Below are 16,829 nucleotides of genomic sequence, written 5' to 3' on the forward strand. Positions count from 1 at the left end.
TAAATGGATATGAAAAAAAATAATGTGATATCTTGTAACAATTGTAAGTCGCCATAATAATAATACCGGACAGAATCAATTTCCGGCAATAACGATTGCAATTTCTTGCAAAATCAAGATAGTTCTCCCCTCTGTGCTCACCATGCGGAGAGGGAAAGGTACAATTAGCGTGAAAGAGTCAGTATATATATATTTTAACTAGGACCCTAAAAGAACTTTTGATCAAGTAGCTTAGACTCTGGCCAGTTAACAGCTTTATCTTTACCGCCCCAGTGAATGACAGGCTTCTCTTCATATTTTATCTAGCTCGCTGTTACAGGCTAGTCCCTGCAAATTTGCATAGTTCACAGCTGGGGGGGGGGGGGGGGGGGGGGTCCTTTGCACAGATTCCATGGAAACGAAACGACGCGGGGAAAGCACCCCATGCTGTTCCCTCCCACATCATCCCTGCAATAAGAGGTCCTGGTGTTAATATCTACAACCTCCCACATGAACACCACCTGAATATCTTCTTGCACTGCCTCGGAGTTCTGAAGTCGTTCAGTTCAGCCACCCCCCCGTTAATTCATGTGGGTTTAATTACCCTTATTCATTCCATGTTCCTTTGAAACAAACGACGTTGATCACATGAGTAAGTCATGCATTCATGCATGTACTGAGACTTTTCACAATCCCCCGTTCATACATACAGACATGAACGCATGCCTTGGACACGCGAACAAAATAATTTTTTTCAAAAGGAACGTGAAATGAAAAACTGGTAATTATACCCACATGAATTACCAGGCCGCCACTCCCCTCCTGAGTTCAAAACACAAGGAATTCCTTGGAAGGAACTGGAATTGAAAAAACAGAACTGACCGCCAATCCTGCATGTTGCGTGACTAGAAGAGACAACGTTTATAAGGGGTTAAAAAAAGTCTTCTTTTTTTGTGACTGCAGACATTATTGTAATACATTTATTTTTAAAATAACCAACCTAGTAACACCTAATAGCTACAGACCGCTATCAAACCACATCACAGCTCAGTTCTTAGAAGAGGCAGCTCACTGCACTGAAAATTAACAGATACAAAGGGTTTACTGGAACGCTGTGACATATTTCCCGTCCACAGCGCGATGAAGACCCCCTTACCCCACCCTAACCTCGCAACATGTCCGTATTGACGGGAACAGCTTCAAATAAGTGCAAACTGCAAGGTGGAGAAAATAAATTCTACAGAACCAACTTCAAGAAAAAAAAAAAAAAGTGAAATATAAAAATAACCAAGGGTTTTAATTTTGCGAACCTTAGTTAAACGTTCCTGACTGATTAAATTGATCCGGTGCCCTACTTTGGATCCATATCTATATCTACATCTACATCTACATCTATATATATATATAATGTAAATGTATGTCAAAATAATGTGATATCTTGTAACAATTGTAAGTCGCCCTAGACAAGAGCATCTGCTAAGAAATAAATAAAATAATTATATATATATATATATATATATATATATATATATATATATATATATATATATATATATATATATATATATATATACACACACACACTAGCACATGCAAGAGTTCAGTTGAACGTGGCGTTTTCACGAAGTCTACTGTACATGGTTTTGCTACTTGCTTTTTAATAATACATTTCAAGTCATTATTTCCCTATTTTTATTAACACGCACTTGTATGACTTCAGTTGGATTTGATCTCTTCCTGCAGTCGGCACATATTTAATGATAGCATTTTCTCAATGCACACATGTTGTTACCGTGTACAATATTCTGCACCTGCGTATTTTCCTTTTGGCTTTTGTGAAGACACTATTTATTTTTTTGCTTTTTAAATAATGCATAATCTCAATGCTTTGATTTTCACCCAGGAATGCAAATCAGACTCCTATTGCACAGCAGTGTCACCCAGTCCAGGTTTTACTACCAGCTTGATCAGCCCCCAGTGTGTCTAGCTAACAAGCTCAGGTGTGTCTGATTATTAAACTCATAGTGAAACCAGGAATGGATCAAACCGCTGTGCAGCGGGGGTCTTATTTCCATCTCTGGTTTAACGGTCCGTTAAGCAAATTCAAACCATGGTATTCCCCTGAAAAATATCAGATAACAAAACAGTTCTTTCAGTATTGGTTGTAGCTTTCAGGAAATCGAAGCTCAGGAGGCTGATCAAGAGTTCTTAAGACCTGAACACAGTGAAAAAAAAAAAAAAAAAAGTGTTAAATTAAGCTGGGGAAATGTATGCGTACACTGCCCTCAAGTGGAAGTAAATATGTCTGCAACTTTAACAGCTGAAGTTACACAGCTCTGGCCAAAAGTTTTGCATCACCCTACAGAATTAACTCATTTTACTTCATGAAGTCGAAACCTGCTGAATAATGTGACACATTGATTTACGTATGCTTCGTATTTTTCCCCCCCATATAGTAAACGGGAAAACTGACAAACTTAACATTTCGAAATCGAACATGAAATACCGTACAACTATTATGACGACTTCCGCTTGACTTTTGACGATATAAATTTTGTAGTTTCTTTGATGACATGATGTTAAATAAATGATCTAAATTCTGTTAACATTTTTATTTTTAATTATGTCTCAATCCCAGAATTCTAGGCGATGCAAAACTTTTTGGCCGTAGTTGTTTATTTCAGGACATGTTTATAAGATTGCATGAAAATGTTTATACAAATGCAGTACTGCGCAAATGTATTAGTAACCCATTGCTTTGCTGTGCATATAAAATCAAACCACTCCAACCAAAAACCTGTGAAAATTGTCAAAATAGGGAAATTAGTGAGTGTCTAATTTAATTGATGACTTTAATAGCCACACATGCAATTAATTTAAAAGCGTAAAGAGAAAAGGGACACAGAGCCACAACTGGTAAAACACACGAGACTTTTTAGAAGCTGTTTAAGATGCCTGATTGAAGCACAAAGCGGTCTGACGTTTTCACACACGAGAGCCTGGTGTTTCTGTATCACTGATTACTGAGCGGAAATTGAAATTCTCACACCCAGAGGTTTGCATGCAGGCAGGTATATAAATATTTTTTTTTGGTTTTTTTTTATTAAAATTCTTTTAGAGGCATCAATAAAGTGGAACCTACCGACTGCTCTGAAGAGGCAAGCCCCATCTTCTTTCATTTTTTTTATGACATATCCTTTCTTTTCTCCCAGCGTTTTCTCGAACCAGTGCTCCTGCTGTGAAACAGAGAAGAACGTTTAAACGAAAAGGAAGTTCCCTGTTTTCACCTGAGCGGGGAGAAAGAGGAGGGGGGAATGGGGATGGAGAGGAGGGGGGAAGGGGATGGAGAGGGGTGGGGAAGGGGAGGGAGAGGGAGATGAGGGGGTAGCTGCGCAGAGCCCGGACATTCAGAAAGACCGAGAGAAACTTTCAAAAATTTGACGACAATTGTACTTCAATTCTAAACAAAAAATATATATATATATATATATATCTCTCTCAGTTGACTCATTTATGTGCAGAAGCTAAATCGGATTCAGGACGTTGGCGGAATCCGAAATCCTTTAAATACCCTGCATGTAAACCAGCTGGAATGCTGGGACAGAAAAAAAAAAAAGAGACTCCTATTGGATAGCAGTTTCACCCATTCCAGGTTTTACTACCAGCCTGATAACCACAATATATACAGGGCACAAGCTGTGTCTTATTAAACTCAAGAGTAAAACCAGGAATGGATCAAACCGTAATAGAACTGCTATGCACTAGGAGTCTCATTTGCATCGCTCCATTACCATCAGAGGGAATAATTTCAGACTCCCACTGCATTGCAGTCTGAGCATTCCAGGTTTACCTCTGAAAGCCTTAACTTATTTATTTAGGTATGTGTTTGTGTCTGTTTTCCCTTACACTGGTATGCAATGCGAGTCTTAAAACTATACCTTAACAGGACTGGGAACTTGTTCAGCAACATTGTTCAGGTAGACAAGGGGTGTAATTTAGCCGTCTTCTGGGAGAATCAAAAGGGCTTTTGCCAGTGGACGGAGAGTCTAAAGCAGGTGTGTGCAATTCCGGTCCTGGAGGGCTGGTGTCCCTCCTGGCTTTTGTTCCAACTTTGCCCTAAATTACTTAATTAGACCTGGAACAAAGTTGGAACAAAAGCCAGGAGAGACACCGGCCCTCCAGGAGGGGAATTGCCCACCCCTGGTCTAAAGCGATGCCTAATGAAGTAGCCAGAATGGCGGGGGTCCAATGGATTAATATAAAATGAGCCATGATAATGGACTACTTTGTCAGAAAAAGAAAAAAAAAAAGCTTCAATATAGTAAATCCCGTTTATTCCTCATTGAAGAACCATTTGGTGGACGACTAAGTAGCTAGACTTGCGGCTCTTTCAATCCATTCCAGTCCAGGATTTTGTTCCAACCTCAAATCACCTACTGGCAAATGTAGATTCAGTTATCAATTAAACAGTTAGAACTGGTCGGAAACAAGGCTTTGGGCTGCCCAATTCAATAGTTAAGGATTGAAAATGACCATGGACTGGAACGGATCGAAATAGCCACAAGCGAGAAAGACTGACGTTACTGCTTCTTTGGTTCTGTGCATTTTGATAAAAAGACCAACTAAATTAGTTAGGGAGAGCATGTATTCGTACCAACTAGAAAACACACAGATTCTTCGTGCAAGAACTATTCAGGTTACCCACAGTGTGCCATGTTGTGCCACGACACAAACAGAACATTCCTGCATTTGGATACCACAGGTCATGTAAAGAAAGTATCACGATTCACCAGATACACAATAACTTCTTACATCCTGAATCGCAGCTCACACAGAAGATCATGGAAGAGTCACTGTTCATCAATACGCAATCCATTGTTTCATCCCTTCTCTAGACTACAAATCACAACCAAATATGAACCTGGTCATTTTTGCCAGCGAACACACATGTCGAGCAGTGAACTCGCATTGTCCCATCACTAATTATTAAAGTTAATGAAGTTGCTGTCCACCCTCACAGAGTGACAGACAAAACCATGGTATCTGACCATTATGTAGATTCTTAGTTTCTCACAGCCATTGGAAATACAATACAGGGATGGAAATAAGACTCTTATTGCATAGCACTTTCACCCGTTCCAGGTTTTCCTATGGGCTTGATCAGCCCCACTGTACAGGTAACAAGCTCAGTTGTGTTACTAAATGCATAGTAAAACCAGGAACAGATTAGATTGCTATGCAATGGGAGTCTCATTTCAATACCTGTATTTTGCACCACCAACAAAAAAATAACAAGCGTGCCAAGCCTACTTCTTTTTAGATTTAGTGCTTGGCCTCTTCACACCCCCCCCATATATCTCTTCTCCCCCATCCCCATATATCTCTCCCCCCATCCCCATATCTCTCTCCCCCATCCCCATATCTCTCTCCCCCATCCCCATATCTCTCTCCCCCCATCCCCATATCTCTCTCCCCCCCATCCCCATATATCTCTCCCCCCATCCCCATATCTCTCTCCCCCCCATCCCCATATATCTCTCTCCCCCATCCCCATATCTCTCTCCCCCCATCCCCATATCTCTCTCCCCCATCCCCATATATCTCTCCCCCCATCCCCATATATCTCTCCCCCATCCCCATATATCTCTCCCCCATCCCCATATATCTCTCCCCCCATCCCCATATATCTCTCCCCCCATCCCCATATATCTCTCCCCCCCATCCCCATATATCTCTCCCCCATCCCCATATATCTCTCCCCCCCATCCCCATATATCTCTCCCCCATCCCCATATATCTCTTCCCCATATATCTCTTCCCCCATCCCCATATATCTCTCCCCCATCCCCATATATCTCTCCTCCCCCATCCCCATATATCTCTCCCCCATCCCCATATATCTCTCCTCCCCCATGCCCATATATCTCTCCCCCCATCCCCATATATCTCTCCCCCCATCCCCATATATCTCTCCCCCATCCCCATATATCTCTCCCCCATCCCCATATATCTCTCCCCCATCCCCATATATCTCTTCTCCCCCCATCCCCATATATCTCTTCTCCCCCCATCCCCATATATCTCTCCCCCATCCCCATATATCTCTCCCCCATCCCCATATATCTCTTCTCCCCCCATCCCCATATATCTCTTCTCCCCCATCCCCATATATCTCTTCTCCATCCCCATATATCTCTCCTCCCCATCCCCATATATCTCTCCCCCATCCCCATATATCTCTTCTCCATCAGCCTTATTGCAGCCAATATATCTAAAGGAGTCTATTCTTAGCCACCTCAAATCTAATTTCAATAACACAGCGCCTCCTTCTCGTAGCGACACACTGACCTTGATAGCTCCGCAAATAAAACCAAAAAAAAACACAGCAGCAATCGTTGCAACCAAGACCTATTCAAAAGTACACAAGCATCAGTCTAACACTTCATAAAGAAACGCCGATACAGACAGACAAGAACACGGTGAATAGCAAGCTAATGAAATAAACGTGTGTTAAATCAGAAAAATGTGCACTTTGTCCCCCGTGACAACTTCTATTGAAATACGGAGAAGAATAAATTTTAAAAAAATGACTCAAAATGTTTAAAATGTTGCATAAGCTCTTTTTTGCACAGCCGAGCTGTTGTAAAAGACCGTTTTATAACTCATCTTCAAACGCTGCGCTTCAATTTGCACTGCTGTAAAAGGCAACTGTGAATTGTAAAATACAGCATCAAAGCGAAACACGCAGACCTTTTGTTCTTTGTTATGACAGATTTGCGTTTTGTTTACTTGTCGTGGGCCACTTGACAGCATGAAACGTGCTTGGAAGTCCGTCAGACGTAAAAAAAAAACAAAAAAAAACAGGCCTTCTGTTTGTAAAACTAAAAAAAACAAATCAAATTTCTGTTATCCAGTGTTGCTGTACCTGTTCGACTGTAGCCGGGTCCATCGACTGCAATCTGGAGGCATTCTCGTACTCGTCCTCGCTGTTGTAGCCAGCTCCTTCCTCGGGGTCCGGACTCGATCCTCCCCCGCCGGCCACTCCAACCACTCCTCCGCCGGCCACTCCGCCAGCACAGGCCGCCTGCCGCCGTCTTTTACTAAGCCCTGGTCCGGAACAGCAACTGCCAATCCCCGCGCCGACCCCAACCCCTCCGCCGCCTCCGAGCTCCACTCGCCCGCCGACGCCGCACGGAACCCCACCGCCGCCTCCCCCGCTGACGTCCCCGGGCCCAGCGGGTGAGCCAGAGCCCACGGGCGGGGGGGAGGCCTGCTGCGGCCGGGAGCTGCATTCGCCTCGCCGGTCCTCCCTGGACGACTGAGGCGCGGCTTGATAGTTCCAGCGGGGCGGAGAGGCCCTAGGCCTGGCCCCGGTTCGGCCTCCGTGCTGGTGCTGGTGGGAGTGAGGGTCCGAGCCGCTTCGCCGGTCAGCCTCGTCCGAGTGGTCCGATACCCCGACGCTGGAGCTGGGCTTCTTCTTCGGAAGGATCGTCATGGCTGTTTTTGTGTGTGGTTTGAAGGAACTGAAAAGACAACACAACTACGACGACGGCGGCGGCGGCGGCGGCTCCTCTTTTCTGTCGTGTTTGTAGGGTGAATTCCTTTCTGCTGCGTCTTATTTGTATTCGTGTCAATATGTTTCGTGTTAGTATTATTTCTTCTTCTTCTTCTTATTATTATTATTATTTAAAATTCCACACCCCCCTCCCCAAAACGCGTTTCGCTCGCAGAACAAAAACAAGCCGGCCCTCCTTCAGTCCTCCAGCTCCTCACAAAACATAACAAACAGCTGACGCTGCGCTGACGTCACTTCCTGCGCAGGACCGCTGATGTAATTGCTGCCCCTTCTGTGTGACCCTGCCTGGCAACTGCGGGACATTATTCATTATTATTATTATTATTATTATTATTATTATTAATAATAATAATAATAATGACACACGTGTCTGTCCCAATATTGCACGAATTTCCCGGGAAAGTTCGACAATAATACAATAATATAATCGTCACCTATTTTATTATTATTATTTTTTTTTTTTATCAATTTCTTAGCAGACGCCCTTATCCAGGGCGACTTACAATTGTTACAAGATATCACATTATTTTTACATACAATTATATACAGTTGGGTTTTTACTGGAGCAATCTAGGTAAAGTACCTTGCTGAAGGATACAACAGCAGTGACCCCCCACCTGGGATTGAACCCACAACCCTCCGGTCAAGAGTCCAGAGCCCTAACCACTACTCCACACTGCTGCCCATTAACATGTATATTTTATCCCCTATACATTAAACTAGTCGTCTGAGTAATATCATAATTTACAGTATAGAAATACATTGAACATTCAAACATTATTATTATTATTATTATTTGCATGACGTCACCTATCTTTATTAAGGTTTATTAATGTACAATAATTGGTGTCAATGAAAATGCCACATATGAAATAACCGAGATTCTATTTATTTTTAATGTGTACCTGTGTTATAATATAAATATATACATTGTTTTATTATTATTTAAACCTTTTGTGTACATTCAAAAAAAAAAAAAAAGTTTCATTTTTTCCTTTTAGTACACTGCTGTAAAACACACACACACACACACACACACACACACACACACACACACACACACACACACACACACACACACACACACACACACACACACACACACACACTCTCCAATATAAAGCAATTGTCCAGTCTATTGAAACAAGTCTGCACAGAATTACGAGCATTGTGAATATTCACCAATCGGAAGTCCATTGAGAAACACTTGGCCGACCTCAAACAATTCATCTGGTTTTATTTGTTGTAATGATCAGTCGTGCCAATAAAGCACTTGAAAAAATAATTTTAAAAAGCAAGAAAGACCACACTCAAATGAATAGGTTTTTAAAGTTTATTTTCATCACGTTACAGTAACGTTGTCCATGTTCTTCAAACAGGACTTAATTGCTCAGAAATGTAGTCAGTAAATCCTGCACCAATTCCTCCTGGTTATTATTTATAACTTTCCCAAGATATCATGTCTTGTTGGACTGATCGATTTTCGCAATCAATAATTCTTTACAGTTTAATTTACTGTTGTTATTACTATTAATACACTCCTAATTATTATAAAGCACTTTCTGTATTAAAAACCTCCTGGTTACAAGCCAGTTTCTTTAACCACTGGACCGCACAGCCTACGAGCAAGATGTACCCAAAATCTGCTAACTGCGTGGGCATTTGTTTACCATCTAAAATCTTATAAATACCTGAAAAATAATTCCTTATTTATTGATTGCACCTACTACTACTAATATTAAGGCAGGGGAATCCACGGTTCACCGCGCACCAGCGACCCCTGTGGCCGATAGTGCACCTGCAGCTCTGCTCAGATCTGTGTTGTCCTCCGGCACTATAGGTGTGGTGGATCCGCAGTGCAAAAAATGGAGTAAAATCATTGGCAATAGCTACATAAAAAATAAATAAATAAATAAATAAATAAATACTAATAATAATTTATGAAACAATACATGAAATCCTGAGATAAAAAAAAAAACAATTTTCCGATACATCTGTATATCCCCTCACCACTCTCTGTGAAGAAGTGTCTCCTCCCCTCTGTCCTAAGTCTGTCTCCACTTCATTTCCACACTGTGTGTCCTCTGGTCCTGGTTTCTGTGCTGTGTTTATGACATTGGTTGGGATCACCTTTGTCAACCAAGATTTTTAAGACTCCAATCCCCCTAATTATGCTTTGTTCTTGGCTAAACTATATCCACTTAAGGCCCTTCCAACTGAATTAGTAGTCAATTCAAAAGCTAAAAACAGAACTACACACAGAGGAGGAAACATCAAATAAAAAACTACACTTCCCAGAATTCCACTATTGCTTTTGCGGACTGTGCCATTTCCACAGATGTGAGGGGGTGAGCCGACATCTTCCAGCTTAGAAAGAATGGCATCTACCCCCCCCCCCCCCCCCCCCCCCCGCCCCCCCGTTATTTTTTTGCAGTCCCCTGGCAGTAGGTAACTACCACATATAAGTCTTCGAAGTGTCTATTTGCACGGTCTGTGGATCCAGGACGCACTCTTTCTCCTTCTCGGTTTCGTTCTCCCAGAGATTGATCAGGGGAGGGTAGAGTTCGTTCAGGGGGATGAAGGTGGGGTGCTGCATGTACTTTTTCAGGGAGTGGTGGCAAGCCTTTTGCTTCATGCGCCAGCCCGTGTAAAACACCAGCAGGGCCATGATGAAGATGGCGAACAGAGATCCCATCACGGCCGCTACAGCCACGCTGCCAGGCTGGGCCACCATCTCCACGGCGAAGGTGGCCTCCTTGGTGGTCAAGTTGAGGCAGGAGCTCTGGCTCTGGTGACCCCCAGGGGAGGCCGACACGGTCAAGCAGACCTCGTATTCCGTCGACGGCTGGAGATGGGTCAGGTTGTACTCTTGGATGTCAACCGGGACTTTGGCCGTGTAGCTGATGTGAGCGTTGTGGATCTTCATGGTCGCCGAAGCCCATTCGGGCTGGCCGGTTTCGTGGGCAGGGCTGGGGCCTCCTGGGTACAGCTTCCACTCCACCACCGCTGAACGGGCGTGGACCCGTTTGGCCAGGATCACCAGGGCGTCCGTGGAATTGGACGCCTCGGAAGCAGAAGGGGAGAGTCTGCCACCCCCGTCCACGTGCAAGGTGATGTTCCTGGTGTCCCCGCCTTCCGAATTCCATGCCACACACGTGTACAGCCCAGAATCGTTGGCGCCTGCCTGCCGGATCTCCAGAGTCCCTTGTCCGCGTAGCCGGTGCTTCCCTGAAGCGGTATCCACCGTGATCTTAACCCCAGTGGGGGTGATCCAATAAAACTGGGGAGCGGGGTCGGCCGTCGCCCAGCAATCCAGGGACAAGGAAGCCCCCCTGGTTGGGTTGAGATGGTCTGGAAACCCGTGAAGGGATATCAGGGGCAGGCAGGAGTTGGTGGTCGAGCCCCAGCTGTAGATGACCTCCTGGAGCTGGTGGCCGCTCAACTGGGGCGGGGAGGCGCAGAGGGTGATCTGGCTCTCCAGCAAATGGACTTTGGCTGGGCTGCCGAACGCGGCAGCCCAGTTGGAGAGGCACTCGCAGCGGATAGGGTTGCTGTGGAGGCTGACCTCGTCGAGGCTGGGGAAGGAGGCGAGGACCTCGCGGTGCAGCAGGCCCAGGTCGTTGTTGCTGATCATCAGGGTGCGGAGGCCGGACATTCTCCGGAAAGCCCCACGGGCGACGAAGGAGAGACGGGGGTTGTTCTTCACCTCCAGCTTGCCCATTTCGGGCAGGTTGTCGAACGCTCCCTCCTCGATGGCGATCAGCTCGTCCATGTTGTTCAGGCTGAGCTCTTCCAAGTGCGGGAAGTCCTGAAAGTCCCCCTCCTGGACCTTCACGATGGGGTTCTTGTTCAGGTCCAGGAACTTCAGAGATGGGAGGGTCTTCAAGCCCGCCCTGGGCACGGCCGCCAGCTTGTTATCGAAGAACGACAGGCTTTCCAGCTTCTCCAAACCTTTGAAGGCATCTGCGGGGACTTCCTTAAGCTCCATCCCAGCCAGGACCAGGCTGTGGAGCTTGGACAGAGGCTGGAAGTTCATGTCCTTCAAGCCTAGGATGGGGTTTTCCCCGATCATAAGGATCTCCAGGTTGGGCAGAGTCTCAAACCAGCGGCTGTCGATGGTCCTGAGCCGGTTGGAATTCAGATGGAGCCTCAGCAGGTTGCCCAAGCCAGAGAAAGCCTTGGGGCCGATGCTGGAGATGCGGTTGTGGTTGATGTAGAGCTCCTCCAAGCTGGCCAGGTCCCTCAAGGAGTCATCAGGGAGGTCCTGCACTTGGTTCTCCTCCAGATACAAGGTGATAAGCTGGGACAAGTTAGCCAAGCCAACATCCCGGATCCCAACGAAGTGGTTCTGGGACAAGTCCAGTTCGGTCAGGTTGGCCAGGTTCTGGAGCTCCAAGGTCACGCGGGAGATGTTGTTGCTCTGCAGGAGGAGGACCTGAGTGTCCGGAGAGATGTTCCAAGGGATGCTGTTCAGCTGGAGCTCGTTGCAGTCCACCGTCTTGGCTTGGTGGTACACTGACTGCGGGGTGTACCAGGGACGGGTGTCGCAGACGCACTGCGGGGGGCAGTAGGAGAAGGGGGTGCCCAGGACCAGACAGGCCGCCAGGAGCTGGGATGCCAAGGTGGGCCACCCAGGAACAGTTCTCCTCCCCATTTCTTCAAAAGGTACAACGAAGACTGAAATTATAAGAGGGTTTTCCTATTGGAAAGCGTCCAGTCAGCTGCAATGGTAGCAATCTGCAAAGACAAAAAAAAATAATAATAAATAACTATTATTAAAACGCCAGACAGTTGGAATTACTTTTCGCTGAAATGTTTGAATAAAAAAAGGTTTTTGGAAGCTAGCACCGTTTTAGAATCCCTCTCCTCTAACCAATCAAACCTCCAAGTGTAACAGGCAGTGAATTGCAGCTTGCAAGATACATGTGTTTCTATGTCACAGTTAACCTCCTAAGCAGCATGCACGCTTCATTAATACCCTTGTGATACAGTCTCAAGTTTTGCTCATGCCTTCATACTGCACATTTAATTTGACTGTAGAAAGTGCTTACACATGATGTCATTATAATTCCGTCCCACTAGAGGTCACTGTAGGCCTATAACGCGTTCAAAATGTAACATAAGGTTGCCTCTCCTTTATTCAACTTTCAGGGTTTGGTGTTGACAGAGGGTGTAACCGAAAATGTATTTGACAACTATGTACTTTCAAATGAGCTGATACAATGCAACAGGGCAGCAGTTAGGGTTAGGGCTCTGGACTCTTGACCGGAGGGTCGTGGGTTCAATCCCAGGTGGGGGACACTGCTGCTGTACCCTTGAGCAAGGTACTTTACCTAGATTGCTCCAGTAAAAACCCAACTGTATCAATGGGTAATTGTATGTAAAAATAATGTGATATCTTGTAACAATTGTAAGTCGCCCTGGATAAGGGCGTCTGCTAAGAAATAAATAATAATAATGAAGGGCAATGGTAGCACAAGTATAGGGCAGCTACAATGGGGTGAGGCTGCCATTGGTAAAATTTAGCCTTCCAGGGTAATCAATGGACCCAGAGTATACCAGAGGAACATGCCCCACACCCAATGGGGCTAGACCTAATAAAATGGCCACACTACAAGCCAGAATTTGGTATTTTAATACTCTGTAAAAGTTGTATCAAAGTTTCATTACAATTGCACGAGTGGTTATATATACACTTCCCATCTATGTATCTATTTTATAATGCTTTTTTTCTATGTATATAGAAGAAGCTTGATACCTTGTATCACGCTTTATTTATTATTAATTAATTAATTAATTAATTTATTTATTTCTTAGCAGACGCCCTTATCCAGGGCGACTTACAATTGTTACAAGATATCACATTATTTTTACATACAATTATATACAGTTGTTTTTTTACTGGAGCAATCTAGGTAAAGTACCTTGCTCAAGGGTACAACAGCAGTGTCCCCCCCACCTGGGATTGAACCCACGACCCTCCGGTCAAGAGTCCAGAGCACTAACCACTACTCCACACTGCTGCCCACTTTTAAAGCCTTTCAATGCACTCCGAGAGAGCTCGCTAGAAAAACTGTGAATTACACAGCAGGATTTTTTTTTTTTTAGCCAACTGTATCGTTCCTGGACGGTATTAAATCCTTCTGTCCCGCGGTTTTAGGATACAGCAAGGTTGATAAGCTTTGCTCTGCAGATTTTTTTGAGATGGGGAAAAAAGAAGGTCACTTTTTTTCTTTTTTTAAGTTCAATTCAGATTGCAATTTATATCAAAGGTGCGAGAATCAAGATTTGAAAACTCACTTCCTTATCTTATTAGGAGGCTCGGTGGATCCAGTGGTTAGAGAAATGGGTCTCGATACCAGGAGGTTCAAATCCCTGCTCAGCCACTGACTCCCTCTGTCTCTCTGTGTGTGCGTGTGTGACCCTGAGCAAGTCGCTTCACCTCCTTGTGCTCCGTCCTTCGGATGAGACGTCAAACAAACGAGCTCCTATTGGAAGCGACTCTGCAGCAGCAGTTGATGATGATGCAGAGTTCACCCCCTAGCAGTCGCTTTAGATAAAAGCGTCTGCTAAATGACTTATTAATAAGCAATATTATTAATGGTCCCCCCTTTAAAGGTTGTGGTGGTGGTGAAACTATATTTTGAAAAAGTATTTAATTTTCAAACACCTTGCTTAAACGTTACAGAGCTATGATGTGCCTGATCGCATTAACAGGCACTGGTGAAGACAGCCGCCTCCGGGGACCTTCTGTACAGCAGGGAACAGGGCCACCTTGCCAGGCTGCCATGGCAACCGCCCGAAAAAGGCTGCCTTGTTTCTTTCAAATAATTGCTCATATCATTATCAAAAATATAAAAAAAAGGCTAGCTATTTTAAACCAAAACCTCTGTTTTATTAATGGGGCATGTTTAAATCTTAGCTCAGCCTTTTTTCTTTTTTTTTTTTTTTTTCTTGTCATAAATATTATATTTTCACCCTGTCAACATGGCCCTGTAACCACGACAACAGAGAGCTGTGCCCCTTGGCAGCTGTCTGTCTGTTTCTACACAGTCCTATACAGCTCAGCTTTGAAACGGTGCTTCTCAAGAGCAGAGGGAGGCTGTTCAGAGAGTATAAGAGCCTCCCTTTGTATTTCTCTGCTCCACCAGCACAGAGCAGAGGGAGGCTGTTCAGAGAGTATAAGAGCCTCCCTTTCTCTTTCTCTGCTCCACCAGCGCACAGCAGAGGGAGGCTGTTCAGAGAGTATAAGAGCCTCCTTTTCTCTTTCTCTGCTCCACCAGCACAGAGCAGAGGGAGGCTGTTCAGAGAGTATAAGAGCCTCCTTTTCTCTTTCTCTGCTCCACCAGCACAGAGCAGAGGGAGGCTGTTCAGAGAGTATAAGAGCCTCTCTTTCTCTGCTCCACCAGCACAGAGCAGAGGGAGGCTGTTCAGAGAGTATAAGAGCCTCTCTTTCTCTGCTCCACCAGCACAGAGCAGAGGGAGGCTGTTCAGAGAGTATAAGAGCCATCCTTTCCTTTTTTTCTTTCAACTTCAAATACACAATGATCAGGAGAGGCAGGAAAGCGATACCTTAACTTTTCAACATCTTAACATTTCAACCTTGTTAGTGAGATTGCTTTGCAGAAATCACCTCAATCGAAGCAGCATGTTATATATAGACACGTTAAAAAATTCATATCAGCTTTATTAATAATTAAGAGAGCCTTTAAAAAAAAAAAAAAAAAAAAAATGCTAACAGACCCTCGCACTGTGTTAATTGAATCCTAGATTTAGTTCCTAGCTTATCATTACCTTTCAAATGCATTCATAATCTTTTCAATTATAACTTGCCATTTTTTTCTATAAATAATGCATATTGAGGTTCTAAATATCCCCTCGTTTCCATGACGACAGATTGACAGCCAATCCGCACGCCTCCAGAACCCAGGGTTTCTGTAATGTAAGAAAAGCAGGAGAGAGAGAGAGAGAGAGAGAGAGAGAGAGAGAGAGAGAGAGAGAGAGAGAGAGAGAGAGAGAGAGAGAGAGAAACAGTCCACGCCCTTACCTTTGTAAACCGGTGTGCTTGGGAGTATTCTGATGAGCTGCTATATATATGTTTAAATAAGTCTCTTTTTTTATTCTGTGTATTTTTATATCTCTCCGCCTCGTTTTTATACCTCTCTCTCTCTCCAGGCTCTCTCTGCTGCACGGGTCTCCTTTGCGCCGTTACTGTAACTTACCTTATAATTATAGTCAACTCGGCCCCCTTCGGATCCGCCCACCTAGCCCTGACCGACAACTGTGAAGCCCAATCGCTACACAAGTCACGGCCCCCCGCCCCCACCTTCCCCGAGCTCATCCAATCATACCAAAAGAGGCGGGTTCACCCACTATGATGTCATAGGTCTCGGTTTTGCACAGAACGGGCTTGATAGAATGTGCTATAAAGGGATATGATGTCATACCGCATCGTACGAGTCCAGTGATGTAATTGTCTTTGAGTCATCCGTCATCGATTTTTTTGTCTTCAGTTTGGCAAATGGCTTTTTTTTTTTTTGCACTGTAACACTGTTACATAAAATAATACATGAGGTAATGCAGAACGCATCTTTGACTAGCATCAACAAAAAATAAAATAAAATAAACGAATAACACACATTATTATTATTATTATTATTATTATTATTATTATTATTATTATTATACGTTATTTTGTTTCTTCTTAATAATAATAATAATAATAATAATAATAATAATAATAATAATAATAATAATAATAACAGCATAATGTAATGACAGACAGCATTTGAAGACATTGAGAAAGATTTCTAGTGGAAACGTTGTGTGAGAGATAGAGAAAGAGAAAGGGAGGCTCTTATACTCTCTGAACAGCCTCCCTCTGCTCTGTGCTGGTGGAGCAGAGAAAGAGAAAGGGAGGCTCTTATACTCTCTGAACAGCCTCCCTCTGCTCTGTGCTGGTGGAGCAGAGAACGAGAAAGGGAGGCTCTTATACTCTCTGAACAGCCTCCCTCTGCTCTGTGCTTAACAATGACGCAAATTATGACTTTGGAAAATGTAGAGAATTAATAATCAAACACACAAAATAATTCACGCAAGACTGCAAGATAGAAAAGGCAAAATATGACTTTTATTCCCATAATCTTCGGGTCCTGCAGTTGCATTTAAAAATACAGAATATTTTTGTTGTAGACACAGTATTTTAAAATATTTTCTAATACCAGGAAATCAACCCTCCCCACCATCGCAATCGCCCTAAAAAAATTCCTCCAAA

General features: G+C 44.0%; 2 protein-coding genes across 4 annotated transcripts in view; both read right to left on the bottom strand.

The window, feature by feature from the left end:
- Positions 1–7,839, bottom strand: part of otud5a (OTU deubiquitinase 5a) — a 30,827-nt gene extending 22,988 nt beyond the window's left edge. Inside the window, exons 1-2 of one of the 3 annotated variants that reach the window (XM_059017358.1) lie at positions 6,905–7,839; positions 3,122–3,215 (exon numbers count right to left, since the gene is read on the bottom strand). In XM_059017358.1, the coding sequence (XP_058873341.1) occupies positions 3,122–3,215; positions 6,905–7,474 (664 nt within the window). In that variant the 5' untranslated portion in view covers positions 7,475–7,839. The remainder of the gene's footprint in view (positions 1–3,121; positions 3,216–6,904) is intronic. The other 2 variants (XM_059017357.1, XM_059017356.1) reach the window with 2 other exon arrangements.
- Positions 7,840–9,986: 2,147 nt separating this feature from the next.
- Positions 9,987–15,749, bottom strand: LOC117404371 (leucine-rich repeat neuronal protein 1-like). Its single transcript, XM_059017484.1, has 2 exons — positions 15,603–15,749; positions 9,987–12,292 (listed from the first exon to the last, which is right to left on the bottom strand). Exon 2 carries the CDS (start codon positions 12,207–12,209, stop codon positions 10,008–10,010), a length of 2,202 nt encoding a protein of 733 aa, XP_058873467.1. The 5' UTR covers positions 12,210–12,292; positions 15,603–15,749; the 3' UTR covers positions 9,987–10,007.
- Positions 15,750–16,829: the final 1,080 nt, after the last annotated feature.

The sequence above is a fragment of the Acipenser ruthenus genome, chromosome 56, assembly GCF_902713425.1.
Source record: "Acipenser ruthenus chromosome 56, fAciRut3.2 maternal haplotype, whole genome shotgun sequence".
Taxonomy (NCBI): Eukaryota; Metazoa; Chordata; class Actinopteri; order Acipenseriformes; family Acipenseridae; genus Acipenser; species Acipenser ruthenus.

Bases quoted from the DNA above. Each gene is read 5' to 3' on its own strand.
- LOC117404371 (XM_059017484.1), bottom strand. From the start codon at position 12,209: ATGGGGAGGAGAACTGTTCCTGGGTGGCCCACCTTGGCATCCCAGCTC.